The sequence below is a fragment of the Ictalurus furcatus genome, chromosome 5 (genome assembly GCF_023375685.1).
Source record: "Ictalurus furcatus strain D&B chromosome 5, Billie_1.0, whole genome shotgun sequence".
Taxonomy (NCBI): Eukaryota; Metazoa; Chordata; class Actinopteri; order Siluriformes; family Ictaluridae; genus Ictalurus; species Ictalurus furcatus.
The window spans coordinates 9,781,034-9,798,390 of NC_071259.1; the positions used below are offsets into that span (position 1 = coordinate 9,781,034).

Genomic DNA, 17,357 nt, shown 5'->3' on the forward strand with positions numbered 1-17,357 from the left:
CTAGTGTGGACTCACAAAACCATAGTGAATACACTGATTTGCAAGGTATAAACACCTTCTCTTGCATCATGAACTTGGAGTTTTTCCAAAGTTGTATAGAAGTGTCTCTAGGTTCTACCTTAAAAGTGTATGTGGCTCCATTGTCTCTGCACATAGGACACAGGGGGTGGTGGTGGAGTGGCAGGACGCTGATGACCAAGAGTTCTGCCTGATGAATTGTTGGTTCTTGTGATGCTGTGATATGGCACCTCCAACCCTCTTGATTGGCTTGGTTGGTCCTAGCTGCTCTACTGTTGCTTCTGCTGTTTCTGTTTCTTCATCATATATGTACTTTTGATTAACCCTATTGCTGCTGTAGACAAACTCACCTGTATGCTGTAGAGCAGTGATACTCAATAGGTGGACTCCGGTCCAGGTGCATTTTTATTACGGACTGAGCACAAACTCTTGACGTGGAAAAAACCCTCTCCTTGCAATCTGTGTGAAATTTTTGTATGGTCTCCTTTTGTTTCCTTCAATCATGAAGTCTGTTAATCAGTTTCTATGCCAATAAACATAAATGAGACAGGCTGAAATCCGCTCATTTTAAGAAGAGTGGAGAAAAAAGTATGTGGTATTCTCCCTCTGAGAAGCATAAAGCCATTGTGAAGAGTGGTAACATCAGGAGCCACTATGAGTACAAGCATACAAATTTGAAACTACCCACAGAACATGCAATTAAGAATCACAAAAATAAACTAGGTAAAATCATCATATCAGGCTACAAACAGTTCAATAATTAAAATAATGACACAGGAAGAGCGAGCAACAGAGGCTTCACATAGAGTGGCATTGGTCTTGTGCAAACACAAAAAAACCTTGTCAGATGCTGAGCGCAGTGATACTTGTATGGAAAACAAAAAGTTGAAATGGCAGAGAAAATAAGTCAAAATTGTTTGTATGTCAGCCTTATTTTGTACTTTGTGGGATGCATGGAATTTGTTTTGCTGATTTGTTCTCTATGGACCTTAGGTTCTGTGGAAAGTACCCCCTGCTGTAGAGACTTGCACTTTCCAACAACTGCTATGTGTATGACGCACCTATTCTGCTGAGGTGGAGAAACATTTCCAGATATGGTAGGGATGTATGAGAGACTGTAATTATAAAATCTTTCCTATGCTTATCCCCGGAACTCTATTTATAGTATGCTCAACAGTAATGATTTATTATCTCACTTTCCAGTGTTACCCAGGTAATGATCTTTTGAGACTGGTTCCTCTCAATGTGTTTCACTCATGTCTCATGGAATTTGTTTGCCATTGCTGCATCTGGCTCACTGCATTGTGATCCAGATTAATATCCAGATAAAGCAGCTTTGTGATCATATCTATGGTTAAAATGTTATATAAATAAATGTAATTGAAAATTCAACATATTATAATTGGTATTTATAGGAAATAGTGATTCTAATTTTTATTCTTACTGGGGGTAGGGGTAGGTTAAAAGAAAGAATAGTGAATGCTTGACGTAGTTTTAGTTAAGGGTTGGTATTCTGCTGGTTAGCAATATATAGTCCACATGAGGACCAGAACTCAGCCATATATCTGTGCTGCAGCTCAGTGTCAGGGTCTTGGCAATCTTCTTATAGCCTAGGCCATCTTTATGTAGAGCAACAATTCTTTTTTTCAGATCCTGACAAGTGACAAGTATGAGGGAGTGTGAGAGTGATGACACCAAATTTAACACACCTGCTCCCCATTCACACCTGACACCTTGTAACACTAACAAGTCATATGACACCGGGGAGGGAAAATGGCTAATTGGGCCCAATTTGGACATTTTCACTTAGGGGTGTACTCACTTTTGTTGCCAGCGGTTTAGACATTAATGGCTGTGTGTTGAGTTATTTTGAGGGGACAGCAAATTTACACTGTTACACAAGCTGTACACTCACTACTTTACATTGTAGCAAAGTGTCATTTCTTCAGTGCTGTCACATGAAAATTTATAATCAAATATTTACAAAAATGTGAGGGGTGTACTCCTTTTTGTGAGATACTATATATATATATATATATATATGTATATATATATATATATATATATATATATATGTGTGTGTGTGTGTGTGATGTGACCCACATCTGGGCCTTATGCCAAATATATATATATATATATATATATATATATATATATATATATATATATATATATATATATATATATATATATATATTTGGCATAAGGCCCAGATGTGGGTCATATCACACCCTTTTAATATGAGCCACTTTTGGTTGACACATGGCCATGTTGTTGCATTTCTCAGGTTGAATACATGTGGGCAGAATTCAATTATCTTATCTGGCTGACTTTGTGTAAATGTGTGGCTGTATTACAGGGTTGCACTGATTGTACATTTGTGGGCCGGATTTAGGCCATTGTTTACTTCCATGTGAGTCATAGAACAGCTGCTTATGTGGCCCACATCTAGGCCAAAGGAAAGTTGCTGAGTGGGATTGTGCTGTGGCTTACACACTCATACTAACATCCACTAATTTCCCCCCCGAAGTGTTTGTGGACACCTGACCATCACAACTATATGTGCCCTTTAAGCATCCCATTCCAGTCAGAACACATATGGGGGTGATGGTCAGGTGTCCACATACTTTTGCCCATATAATGTATGTGTAAAGCAGGGGTCATCACTAACAAAAATATTATTCAGGTGAGGACAAGATGTACCTCCAGTTTTCAGGCAGTTTTGGCCTTGAATTTATGTAAATGCTGTGCAAACCTTAATGTGGCTACTCACACTTTGGTCATTTAAACCTATTTATTCTACAATATTAGCCATGGCCTTAAGTGATCTTTATATGCCTAAATTACATGGCCCGGCAAGGTCTGCTTTACAGGTATCGATAAATCAGCACTGTATCACGTTTTATTTCAAATTTGCTGAGTCATATCAATGTGCATGCCAAGTCCTCCACATTCAAGCATTTTTTGAAGATCAAACACAATCAGTTGATGAATAATTTATCAGTGGCTTCTGCTGAGCTCATTGATTTGCTAAAACTGCACTTCCAACTTAATCTCTGCAGCCTACATTTGAGTTGTGCCGACTTTGAGCGACTGGTTAAGAGAAGACTGAAAATGGGCTTAATTTAAGAGTCTAAGAAGGGCAGATGGAAACTGTGAGTAATTTAAGAGTGTAAGACATTATATGTACTTATGAAGAGCTAACTGCAAATGCAAAGAGATGAACTCCATTTCTGAAGTATGATACCAATGTGTAAACCAGTGATAGGTTTGACACCCAAAGAAAAAAAAAAACCTAATTATTAAATAACCTGTGACAAAGTAAGAGTGGAAACTGATAAAATGAACTTTCAAGTATCAGCAACCATTAATAACAGCATGATTAAGGCAATCTGTAAAATATCTTAAAATTTGCAATGTAATCTACTGATTAGTTAGTTTGATGATCAGACATGAATAGATCATTTTCTCCAGAGTATTTGGCTATATATGAACGTACCGATGCAAAATATAAAGATTATACAGTACTACTACCAACTGCTACTTGGCTCCCGAAAGGGAAAGTACACAAGCTAATGTTAGAATAAATTCATTTTAAGGCTGTAGCACAAAATGAAAGAGTACAGTAACAGCGCGCGCTCCGACGTTTTGAACGCGAAAAGCACAGCGGGTTTTGGGAAACCGTGCAAGAAGACGTACAGTTTAGCCTTTTAGATTTCGTTTTTAACGCTCTATTTGTTCGCTCATTCGTTGTCCTTTGTACATCCGCATCTCACTGTGAGTCGTCAAGACGTTAACGTAGCCTATGTGTGTTTTTTTTGACTCATTTTCCCCAGTGTGTGTCATGTCATCATGAGAACTGAGACGTTAAGCTGCAGCGAGTTTCCCTTTTCTGACAACGGCTCGGCTGCGTCATAAGTCGAAAAAAATTAATAGCGGAGTCGTTTGAATCATTCTTAGAGAGAGAGAGAGAGAGAGAGAGAGAGAGTAAACAAAAGAATAAACTAACAAAGAGACGAGCTCCGCCATTCTTTTTCTTCTGTGGATCTCCCCCCTCTACTCTTTCCCCAGTTGGTTTGGCTCTCGCGCGCTCTTTGGCGCTGCCTGAGAGAGGTCACGGTTTGCGCGCGCTTTCCTCACTACCGGACTTCCAGCTGTGCCCATGAGGAGAAGAATAAGATTCAAGCTACTATGAGCCATAGTTTAGGTATTACCCATCTGAGAGCAAAAATATAAGCGTTTTTTTAATTACCGCAAGTACACGGTTGTTTTTTTTATACCAAGTAACGGACTGTGACGCTCTGCGCTTGTGGCTGGATATAAAGAGGTCTACTGTCTTTTGGGGCATTTAATTTAGGGGTGCTATTATTAACTTTATTTCTCACACCACTGTTTGTAGCTGTGATTAACACTGCACAAGAGAGGGCGAGAATTAAAAATACACCCGTACGTCGAGTTTTTTCCTAAAGACGAAAGGCATGAAGGTGCTTTCATCACACTTGTGTGGTGTGTGTTTCGTCTTCATGTGGATTATAAGGAGCACGTCGGTCCTCGACGTGTCTGGGACGCATCAGGGAATCCCTCCTGCAGTGTAAGTTACAACTTCCCTCTCTCTCTTTATTATTTTAAGCACAGTCAGTATTTGGTAGGGTTTGCAAGATTGCAAGTTTGTACTCCACGAAGAGCCAAACGCACAGAGATCACCAAAGTGGAGACCTAAATACATCATAAATATATGTTGAAACTAGCATTTAAGCATCATAAGAGAAGTTTACAAGTATGATACAGAACGAATACGGGTCTTCATCTTGAATGTCCGCTTTATCCTGTTCAGGTTGGCAGGAGTGTTCAGGGTGGTAGAATTCATACCGGATTGGAAGCGAGTCCAGTGCAGGGCACCCTGCACACACACATTCACACCTAGGGGCTATTTAGCATAGCCAATAACCCACTTGCATATTGTTCAGAGGCTGGAGGAAACCCACTCGAACACAGGGAGAACATGCGAAATACATACAGTAATCTTAGCTCAGGATCGAAAGTGGCAACACTATCCACTTTGCTGCCATGACAACCAGAATTATTAATTCTATTTTACGATTAAGCGCAACAGTTAATGCATCAGTAAATACCCCAAATCCATCATAAATATGAGCGTTTACTTATTTGCATTTCAGACAGTTAATGATCCTCCCCCTGCCTGTCTTTATCCTACACTGTAGTGTGAAGCTCTGGGCTTCAGCATTTGGAGGAGAGATGAAGTCTATAGCAGCCAAGTACTCTGGATCACAGCTCCTACAGAAGGTACACGCACAATTTATTCACAATACATATCAATTGGGAGAACATGACCACAAAAAAGAATGAGTAATCAAATCAAATAATTCACCGTATTTTTGCTGTCTGCAAAGTGGGTATCTAAAGGAGAACAATAAAATGGAAACAGAATTAAATGCAAATTGAAAAGTTAAGCTGTGACCCTGCAATTTTCTTTGATTGATGGAACTACTTACCGTTACAGCTCACCCATTCTTTTTATACTGGGTAAGACATGTTGCTCTCAATACTCACATTTGTGCTGAAATTTTTAGCAAACATATGAAATTCAAACAAGGGCCACTGGGTTAATTGTGCAGAGAAAAGGAAGTAGAGCTTTTTCTCTCGGGAAGTACATATTTACTCATCAAAGCAACCAAAATAACACATACTTATTATAAGCACATACATGTGCTTTCTCTAGCTCCCTTTTTTCAATACTTACACTGACAGTCAAAATTTTTTGAACACCCTCTGTTAACATTTGGTTAAACTTCACTGCCTAATATATACTGTAAGACAAATATAGGTTTACAGTATTTTACAATCATACAGTAACTGCTTGATCAAAAAACTGCACTTGCAGCTCTCTAGTGGGGCTACAGAAAAGCGTTTGCACTATCATCCAGAGGCAGTTAAAATCTTGATGATGCCTCAGCCATCTGTGGCAGGGAGTCCAAGAGAGCCTTGGAAGGAGTGGCACAACTTTCTCTCCCCGTCAATCACAGCAACACTAACCAATCATACATGCAGAAGAGGGTGGATAGTGCTTACCTTTGAGTGTGTTACACTGACCTGTGACCTATTAGGGGTGGCTGTGGCTCAGGTGGTAGGTTGTTCACTAATCACAGGGTTGGCGGTTCAATGGCCTACACATTCTGAAGTGTCCTTGGGCAAAACACTGAACCCCAAGTTGCTCCCAATGGCAGGCTAGCATGTGTGTGTGTGAATGAGAAACAATGTAAAGCACTTTGTAGAACTGCTAAGGTTAAAAGGAGCTATATAAGTACAGACCACTTAGCATGAGCAGCAGTGCTGATAGATGCAGTTTGTTAGTTTCATGTGTCTCTGAGGTAGCACAAGTTAGCCTTGACCCTCCCCCAGTTGGTAGCTATCATATGGTAAAAAATTCACTTGCTTGTCATAAAATACTTTACATTAGTATTTGAATGAATAAGTCCTTATTTACAAAGATTTAGGTATTTGATGGAACACTTATTTAATTGCCAGTAGTGAGTAAATAGAATAAAAAACAAAAAAAACATTTGTTCAAAACCATCATTGGCAGTATGAGCGTACTAAGCTTACTTAAATAAATTTAAATCACTTTCTACCAGGACACATGCTCACACTAGTGATGCATGTTGGCCGAAACAGAAAAAAGGCCGAAAATATATGCTGAGACGCCCCGCCCCTCAGTGTTCGGCGCTTATCGTTGCATTGCAAGATATTCGATTTACAGAACATTACATTGATGCCGAGAAAAAGCAGCGTGCATGGGAAATGATACAGGCAGGGCTAGAGGTGATGAATACATCTGCTGAAGGACGTGCAGCACAGGGCAAAGTGTGCCAGAGAAACGGGTGCACACAAGTGATGAGGCGCAAACTACCTCACTTTCTGACATGTTTGACGAGGTTCTTCAGGAAAGCGCCCCGATCCACAACAGTGCCACAACAAGCACAGCTACGGTTTCCATTGCTTGCGCGGATTGCACGCAGGTATTTATCTGCCCCAAGCACTAGCTCTGCTGCCAGAAAGTTGAGCAACGTTTGTTCTTGAAGAGAAACCTGCCACTTTTTCTTAAATAGAAAGCAGTCCAATTTGCTATCCTGTATAGCAATTACATTAAAATTTGTGTAACCCTGCAAAACATTGTTCTTGACTTGAGGCTACATCTGTTGTTTACAGTTTGTGGTTAGTTTTTTCTATTGCTGCTGTTTTGCACAATAATCTTTAATTAATGTGGAAATACGTTTACATAAACAGAATAGAGGCCTACTTGACTGCTATTTTGCATATCATAATAGTTTTCTAGAACTTTACATTATTTGGATAATTGGATAAAAAAATCTATTAAATTTGATTGTTACAGAACTGAATGAAGAATAATATAATTCTATAATAATATTTAATAATAATATAATTTTATTGGTTTGTAGTTTTTCAATTCAGATTAATTAAATTCATTAAATGAATTAAAATGTCTCATATTAATACAGTTATACAAAAAAAAACTATTTAAAATGGGTTTAAAAAAAAATTAATTTTCGGTTTTTGGCCAAGTGCATCCTGAGGTTTCGGTTTCAGCTCAGAATTTTCCTTTTGGTGCAAAAAAAAAAAAAAAACAACCACAAAACAGCAATCTGTCTTTTCTTTACCAGTTCTGTTTTACTTGTGCACTTTTCCAACTTCAGACTGTCTTGGAAAGGTGAAAGTCAATAAAAATCTGCTTGGATGCACTTTGTAGAATTGTGACTCAGAAGAAGGTAGTGAATTGCTGTGAGCAAGGCATTATCAAGTCCAAGTGTATGTGATGGGCACTTATGAATGATGTGAATGACTGTTGCCTGTGCTCTGTGCTACATTTCTGAGTCCGTCAGCCTTCACAAGTTATTAGTATGTAGTATTAGTGTGAGTGACAGCAAATCACTACTTTCCTGCTGGAGTCTGCTGTATTTCTGCATACGTGAATGTACAGAAATTTGTGTGGGTTTTTGGACTAATGAAATAAGAACAATGTTGGATTACTTTGCAATTGTTAACAAACAAGTGATAGATGGTGGAGAGAGATTAACTAGCAAGAACAGAGAAAGATTTGTGTGTGTATAGGATAAGTGATACAAACAGGATTGAATTGTGATAAATGAGATAATAGCAGGACTGAATTGTGATAAACAGGATTAAAATCTTGACCGAATAGATAAGGGATAAAAAGGAGACTGAATAGTAATAATGAAGTATTTTTCATTGATTAAGTTCATTTCCTTTATTTATGCTGATTGTCAACAAGAATGCTTTGTACTTTTTTGCTCTTTGCCAAAGTGTTTTTATTGTTTGTATAATTCTGAATGAAATGTGAATTTACTATCACTGTTTTAATACTTGAAATCAATTGAAAGTTAATATTGACTATAAGCTGTTAGGTGTAATATTGCACTCCTGGCACCAGAAAAAATATCTGTTTTATCTGCTTCCGTCTTCTTGCATGCTATGTTTGAAGTCTGAAGTCTCCTGTGTCTTTGCACACTGTAAAGCTAGTAGAGTTAGTGTGCATATCATCGATTGCATTGTAAAGCACATGCCAGATTCACACATTGCCAACTTTTGACAAAATAACCAAACAATATTTTTTAGAAATGTGGGAAATAAATAAGGACAGTAACAAATAATTTATTTACAATAATAAATAAAGTAATGTGTATTTTTTTTTTAGACTTAAATGAATGAAGCCATTTTCTCTGGATATTCTGTCGAATCTATGACAGAAATGTCCTCAATATACTTAAACATAAAACATGGTAAGGTCCAGATCATGGCTGTGAAAAAACCCCCCAATATTTTTCTTTCTGTCTGTTGTGAATACAAACACATGTAATGTCAAGTGTAAGGAGTGTGTTTGCACACAATGCTGAACATTATTTTAAAAACCGGATGTTTCTAATGATCTAATGATAATGTGTGTTTTAGTTGAGTGATAAATGGTGCCTGAAAAAGACAGCAGAATCCCTGCAAATTGCATTTATCAATTTCTAAGTGTTAGATATACAAATTAATATATACACCAACTCCATGTTTATAGCCAATTTGCACTGTCGATGCATATTTAGGCTAAATAAATAAATAAACAAACAAATAAATAAATAAAAATAACAAATTATGTTTGTGATTTTACATTGATGGTTTGATTGCACATTCATACCTAAAGTCTGTGTGTCTAATCTCTATCTCTGCACGTGTTTGCCTTCCCTCTGTTAGTGCAAAATTCTACATCAGCAAGCTGAAATTGCTGCCTTCATGCTTTCCTCTTATGCCCTCTTTCTTTCCCCTTCTTGAATCCCTCATTCCTAGTTCATGGGGCACAGGTGCAGATTCACACTTGTGTATGTGTCCTCCATCCTACCCTGCTAGAATTTATTTTGTCATGCAAAAAAGAGGAAGAATTTGTTTGAGACTAATGGAGGTATGTGTTTTACTATGTAGGAAAATTTATTTGACCAAAATCCACCAAAAATACATGTTGTTATGTTGCTAATAAATATCAGGATAATTTGTACATTCACATAGAAATAGCTTTTTTTGCATGTTAATATAACAAACATTTTAATGAGATTTGTTTAATATAGACGCATATGGCTACACTGTATAGAAGCAACATGGATTACGAAGTGAAATGTGGTAGACTTCCAGGTTATCAGCCATGAATGATGCTACATTCTGAAAATGGTGCTGGAAATAATCAATCTTTTCAAACATTCAAGGTTATATTGACCACTTGTATAATATTTCCCATATGTATTCATTGTTAATGTAGAAATTCCGGTCTCAAATGCTAATGCAATTACAGGCAAAAAAAAGGAGATGCTACAACCACAGAGTAGTGTAATTTTGCCACACAATGAGATAGAGATTAACACCTAAAATGTTTCTTCACACAGAGTTTGTGCTGCCATATTTACCCTGGACTTAACTGCACAACAGTGGGGGTCACTGAGTACATAGACAGAATACTTAAATATAGTATAAAGAAAGCACTATGAAATGATTGAGTATGAATTTAGCTGTAGAGCTTAAACAGTGTTTGAATAAAATCACATTTGCTAGCAGTCAGAAAGCTGTCCAACAGTGAAGTGGATATTAGCATGTTTAAGTGTCTTTGAATTAGCGATTAGTTGAAACTCCCAGACTTTGCATTTCACATTGCATGCAAATGGATTGCTGTCATCTCTTTTCAGCTCAGCTACACAATGCAGTCTGAAGCAGATTTCTGTGGCTGTGATTTGTCTTTTTAAGATAACATTAACTTACAGTATGTTGAGGTAGACTGGCTAGTTGTGTACATTTTTAGTATAGTGATATAGACCTTTCTTTGATGTTCAGTTTTATTGCTACATTAGGAGTGCACTCGGTTCACTCAAATGAATTACACGCTATATTTTATTCAATATGATCAGATTTTGATCTTTGGGTCTTACTGTAAATTACATTTATTTTTATTTACGTAATACCTTGTAGCAAAGGTTAACAACAGGTAAATGCTATTAGAAGTTAAAGGGGGTAGACCTGATGGGTTCACTCTCTGCTTACCATAAATAAAAACTGATCTTTTAAATATTTACATGAATTTCAGAGTTTCTTAGTGTTTGGTATTTCCCCTTTTTGCCATAATGCCAGTGTGCACGCAAACTGGCATGGACCCCACACGTTTGTGCAAAACCTTATGATCAATTAGAATTAGATCAAGTTCATCAGAGTTTGAACACATGCTTCACTAGAAGAGATTAGGCATGAGTAAAATCTGACCTTTTGTACAAAGCAGTTACCATGGTCAATATCACAAATTTGCTTACATTCAAATAGGGACCTACAAATAGTGCAGAATCTTGAATATTAAATATTAACTTTAAATATTAAATATATTAAACATTTGCTTTCTTTGCTTTAAATATTTCAAAATTCTGAAACCTTCTGTTTATTTTTAATATAAAATGAAAAAAAAAAAAAATCCCAGATTTTCAATATAGTCTCAGATCTTTGGACCCCACTGTGCATTTCCTGTATATATACACAGTACTGTGCAAAAGTCTGGGTACATGTACACTCAGGTACATGTTGTGTAGTTTTATAAGGAAATTAGCTGGTAAGGTTTACTGAGCATCTTCCAGAATAGTTCTTCTGAAGACTTTAACTGTCAAACTTGCTTCTTATTTATTTATTTATTTTTAAAACCCAGCACCTTCATTATATTTTTCTCTGAAAAGTCGTCTCTTGTGTAATATTCTGCTATCTATTCCGACATGCAAACATTGCTCTGTAACATATAATTCTCTGCTGGGAAACTAATGTTTGAAAATCTAAAAATTTTGTATTGACTCGATAATGTAACAAAGCAAAACTAGGGTGCTACAGTACTATACACTGCAATACACACACACACACACACACACACACACACACACATATATATATATATATATATATATATATATATATATATATTAGGGCTGAAATGATAATCAAATTATTTTATTTTGATCAATTTTAGCAAATTATTTTGATCAATATTGAGATCACAATTATTTATCATGATTATTCATTGATTTTAGGGACAACATATTTTTATTGCACTTAAATTTATTTTAATCACATTTAAATAAATAGACCACTGCTTTCACCTCCATGTTGTGCTACATTCCTGCTAGCGTGATCCTTAACGTGCATCATCTCATAGAAGCAAAATATAAATAAAATTGTACCCAAATTATAGACTAAGTAAAAATAAAAATGCCATCAACCAAATGAAAATATGCAATCCAATATAACAATATGCAACCAAATAAAAAACAATTCAGGGGTATGCAGAAAAGGCAATAACAGTGTTTACAGGAGGAGAGACGCAGCCAAATCACCCAATAGAGTAGAGCATGTCATTTTGTACCGGAACCCGGAAGTTAGCATCACACTGGTTTCCTCGACAAAAACCCAATAGGATTTTCCCATAGGCTTTTGGATTATTGCAAAAAATAAGCTCTGTGATCAACAAAAGTTTACAATACTAACATGTTTTGTCCATCAAGATAATTTTCACAAATGAACATGACTTTTATGAAGTTTGAAGCCTAAATACAATCGCCAGAAATAAAAAGCTAACCGTATGCTATAAACGAACTACACCACAGTCGCTTAACTTCAACGTCACCATCACCAAGCTTCCGACAACTTTTCCAAACTTGATTTAAGAACATTTTCCATAATACGGATTTACTCTGTGGATGACTCTTCATCCACGTTTTTTTTTTGGGAATTGTGCACAGCATACCTGAACCAGTTTATCTGCAAAGTTTTTCCCTGTTTGGTGTGATGACGTTTAATGTTCCCAACAACGTGTGTAGTCCCATTTAGCAACCTGTTAGTGTTATGACTTCCCTCGTGCAAGCGCTGGAGCACAAAGCGATAGCTGGCAGCGTGAGCGCTAAAATGCTAATTCGTTTCCGGGTTTTGGCATTACAAAATGACGTCATCCCTGCGCCACTCTATGGTGACTGGCTGTAAGTTTAGGAAGCGCTTGATTTGATATGCAGCTGAGTTTTCTATGAGCGGAGGACGCACTTTAAATGTCAATATCACAGTCGATCATGATCATGTTCATGTAATCGAGATCTATATTCAATTAATTGTGCAGCCCTTAATATATATATATATATATATATATATATATATATATATATATATATATATATAAAACCACCAGAGGGAGCCATCTCCCGAATACTAACTGCTCACGAACTACAACTCCCAGAATCCTTGTCCCCGCCATCTTGCACACACCTGTGGCTAGTTAGCTCATTAGCTCATATGTATATAAGCTCTACAGATTCTCAGACTCATTGTGAAGTATTGCTGGTTCTACCCTGCTTCACTGAGTGTGGGTTCACGGTTATGGGTTCACGGTTATGGGTTCACGGTTATGGGTTCATGTGTACCTACCCTGCCTGTTTTGTGGATTAATGAGTTTGGATTACTGTTTTGGAATTGTTTGCTATTGTTTGCTATTGTTTTATGCTTTTGTGTTTATGACCTCTGCGTGGACTGTGATTACGCCCCTTGCTCGCTGTTTGGATTATCTGCCTGGAACTTTTGTACAATAAACGCTGGCATATGGATTCTACTCCTCTGCGTGCTTCCATTTCCTTACAGAATACTTCGCCTGACCAGAATCCAATGGATGTTGTTCAACTTCATGCAACCATCGTGTACCAAAATGAAGTGCTATCAGAATTTCAAGGTCAGTTAATGAATGTACAAGAGACTAATGATCATTTTACACACTACTTTCAGTGTCTTCCACCATCCCTCTTTGAACCAAGAATGGCTTTACCTGACAAATGTGATGGATTTGCCGACAAGTTTAAAGGATTCCTATGACAATGTGCCATCTATTTCTTGCATCAGCCTGATGCATGTAAACAAGAAAATAGTAAATCTGCATTTGTCATGTCGCTATTAACGAGGAAGGCATTAGACTGGGCTACTGTAGTTTGGGATAACGACGCTCAAGTTCGAAGTTCCTACTCATATTCTGCCCAACAATTCAAACAGGTGTTTGAATATCCTGCCGAAGGAAGAGACGTTTCTGTGTGACTACTACATTTACAGCAAGTTAATCAATCAGCAGCGGATAATGTGGTATGTTTCCGTACATTAGCTGCTCAAAGTGGATGGAATGAAATCGTGCTCAAGACTGTTTTTCGTGAGGGACTGAATTTATCGTTATGTGCAGAGCTAGCCTGCAAAGATGAGGCCCTCAATCTATCCCAGTTTATCACTCTCACTATCAAGATTGATAACATGTTGCGACACATCCCACGTTCCAGTTATTCTACGCCAGTGACTTGTGCATCTGAATCTCACCCTACTGCGTTATGAGAGTCAAGTGAAGCCATACAAATAGGAAGGACCAAAGTATCCACGGAGGAGCGTCGGCGACGGTTGTGGGAACATCTCTGTTTCTCTTGTGGCCAATCTGGTCAATGCTGCAATGTCTGCCCAAATAAAACCAGCACTGGAACTTCGAAAGAACTAAAAGTGAGTGTGACATCTTTCCTTAACCTCACAAATCAAAGTCTCACTCTTCCATTAATGCTGTATAATGATGATGATCCTTACTGTATTACAGCGTTCAGTGATTCTGGATCCGCTGTTAATCTCATCCACCACAAACTTGTTAACGAGCTTAACATCTCAACAATACCTGTTGCACCACCATTACATATCACTGCCACTGATAGTGGACCCATAGGAGAGGCACAGATAACCTCGCAAACTGTACCCATGAAATTGAAAATTGGACTGTTTCATGTTGAAGTACTAACCTTCTATGTTATTTCATCACCAGTTAACCCCATAATTCTAGGCTATCCATGGATATCAATGCATGACCCACAGATATCTTGGAGACAGGGGGAACTAGTTCATTGGTCTCCGTTCTGCTATGCCTACTGTCTAAAGGATGATATCCAACTTCAATGTTTGACCATGCGAATTGCAAGCCCAGTGCAACCATCCCAGCCTCACATTCCAAAGGACCACTGTGACATGATGGAGGTCTTCAGCAAGGAGAAGGCTACCCAACTGCCACATCCTGGGACTGTGCCATCGAACTGTTGCCCAATGTCTCACCACCTAAAAGTAAGATTTACCCTTTATCACTCCTGGATGTCACAAGCCATGGAAGAATATATTGAAGTTTTAGCTTGTGGTTTCATTCACCCATCAACATCCCCTGCTGCTGCAGGATTTTTCTTTGTGGAGAAAAAAGATGGTGGTCTAAGACCCTGCATTGATTATTGAGCACTTATTGCTGTCACGATTAAATACCCAAACACCCTTCCTCTGGTGCCCTCAGCATTGGAACAGTTACGTGATGCAAATGTTTTTTACTAAATTGGACTTGAAGTGCCTATAATTTAATCAGCATTTGGGAAGGAGATGAATAGAAAATTGCCTTCACCACTAGGGGGCACTATGAATATCTGGTCATGCCATTTGGGCTAGCTAATGCCCCATCCGTGTGCCAAGCATTTATTAATGAAATATTTAGTTTTCTCCTCAACCAGTGTGAGATCACCTATATTGATGATATCCTGATTTATTCACAATCCACAGAAGAATATGTGCAACATGTCAACACAGTGCTTTCCCACCTACATGACAGCTATATGTGAAGGCCGAGAAGTTCGAATTCCACATCACCACCCCAACGTTCCTGGGGTACATTATTAGTCACCAGGGAGTAGAGATGGACCAAACCAAGGTATGTGTGATAAGTGGCCAACCCTTACCACAATCAAGGAACTCCAAAGGTTTTTGGGATTTGCAAATTTCTACAGGCAACTATGAGAAACTACAGCACAACTGTGTCCCCCAGCACAACTTTATTCAAGGGAAAACCAAAGAAATTAACCTGGACAGAGCCAGCACCAGTGGCCTTTGATACTTTCAAGAACAGCTTTACCACCACCCTTATATGCAAACATCCAGATCCAAAATTACCTTTCATTCTTTGACACCTCAGATAGTGGTATTGGGGCAGTTCTATCTCAACGACATGGTACTCCAGGTAAACTTCATCCATGTGCATTCTTTTCCAGAAAACTCTGTTGCAGAATCCAATTACGATGTGGGCAATAAGGAACTGTTATCCATCAAGGCGGCGCTGGAAGAATGGAGACACTGGTTGGAGGGAGCCCATTACCTGGTCCAGGTGATCACTGATCATAATAATGTAGAGTACATCAAGAAGGCTAAAAGACTGAATTCGCGCCAAACCCGTTGGGCGCTTTTCTTTTTACAGTTCAATTTTACTGTAACCTACCGCCCAGGCTCTATGAATAGTAATGCTGATGCATATCTCATATGCATGACTCCACCAACACGCTTCTCGTTCTAGAACCCAATCTTCCCCCCTCAGTAATTATCGCACCAATTAGGTGGGATATCATGGAGGAGATCCAATGAGCCCTCCAGGATGAACCTCAAGCACTGTTAGTGTCCTAACAACAAGCAATCTGTTCTACAAAAATTAAGACAGAGTCATACAATGGGTCCATACCTCCTTGAGCACAGGTCACCCCGGTATCAACAGAACAGTTGCCCTGGGATGTAATTCCTTTTGCTGGCCCACTATTCATGATGATGTGGCTGCATATGTTTGATCATGTCATATGTGTGCACAATCAAGAACATCACGGCAAGTCTGGCAGGCCTACTGGAACCCCTACCCATTCCACAACAACCATGGCCTTTGGCAGTTGATTCTATTACTTATTTGCCCAACTCTAATGGCTTCACCACCACTTTACAGAGATGATTTTCCAAATCATGTCATCTCCTCCCATTGAAAGGTCTACCCACAGCTATTGAAACAGCTAACATGTTCAATCATGTTTTCAGGATTTATGGACTACCAGAGGATATAGTCTCCAGCAGTGGTTCTCAATTTACATCTAGCGTCTGTCAAGCGTTTTGCAAGCAACATGACATCAATGTAAGCTTAACTTCTGGTTATCATTTGCAGGCTAATGGACAAGTAGAGAGACTTAATCAAGAAAGTGGAAGGTTTCTGCATTCATACTGTAGTCATGAGCTGCATCAACCGAGTGTGTTTCTGCCTTGGGCTGAATACGCGCAGAATTCCCTGAAACACACTTCCACAGCTTTAACCCCCTTTCAGTGTATATTAGGCTATCAACCACCAATGTTCCCATGGTCTGGCAAGCCCTCTGAGATGCCTGCAGTGGACGACTGGATGAGGAGATGCGAGAGGGTGTGGGACAGTGCTCATGTGTGGCTACAACGTGCCATCAGGAATCAGAAAATCCAAGCCAATTGACTGAGAAGCCCACATCCAGACTATCAACCTGGCCAGCTGGTTTGGTTATCCATGAGAGACCTACAGCTATCACTGCCAAGCAGGATGCTCAGTCCCAGGTATGGGAGTCCATTGAATGAATGAATGCTTTTATTGTCATTGCACAGCTGTACAACAAAATTCAAGTGCTACTCCTTGTGGTAAAAGTAACACACAATAAGCAGAATACAAAACACTGAATAAAGTTACACACAGCAAGCAAGCTCGAAATAGTGGCAAGAATAGATAAATAAATAAGCAGTAGAAGTATATTGCACAATCCCATGTGTATTGCACAGTTCAATGTTTAAATAGTCTAATGTATTGCACAGTCCTGTATGTAATATGTATTACACAGTCCGATGTATTACACAGTACATTTAATTATGAGTTT

General features: G+C 38.4%; 1 protein-coding gene across 1 annotated transcript in view; it reads left to right on the plus strand.

The window, feature by feature from the left end:
* The first annotated feature begins 4,450 nt into the window (after nucleotides 1-4,450).
* cacna2d3a (calcium channel, voltage-dependent, alpha 2/delta subunit 3a) overlaps nucleotides 4,451-17,357 on the plus strand; it is a 418,100-nt gene continuing 405,193 nt past the window's right edge. Inside the window, exons 1-2 of the mRNA XM_053624733.1 lie at nucleotides 4,451-4,609; nucleotides 5,241-5,322. Coding sequence (XP_053480708.1) covers nucleotides 4,497-4,609; nucleotides 5,241-5,322 — 195 coding nt within the window. The 5' untranslated portion in view covers nucleotides 4,451-4,496. The remainder of the gene's footprint in view (nucleotides 4,610-5,240; nucleotides 5,323-17,357) is intronic.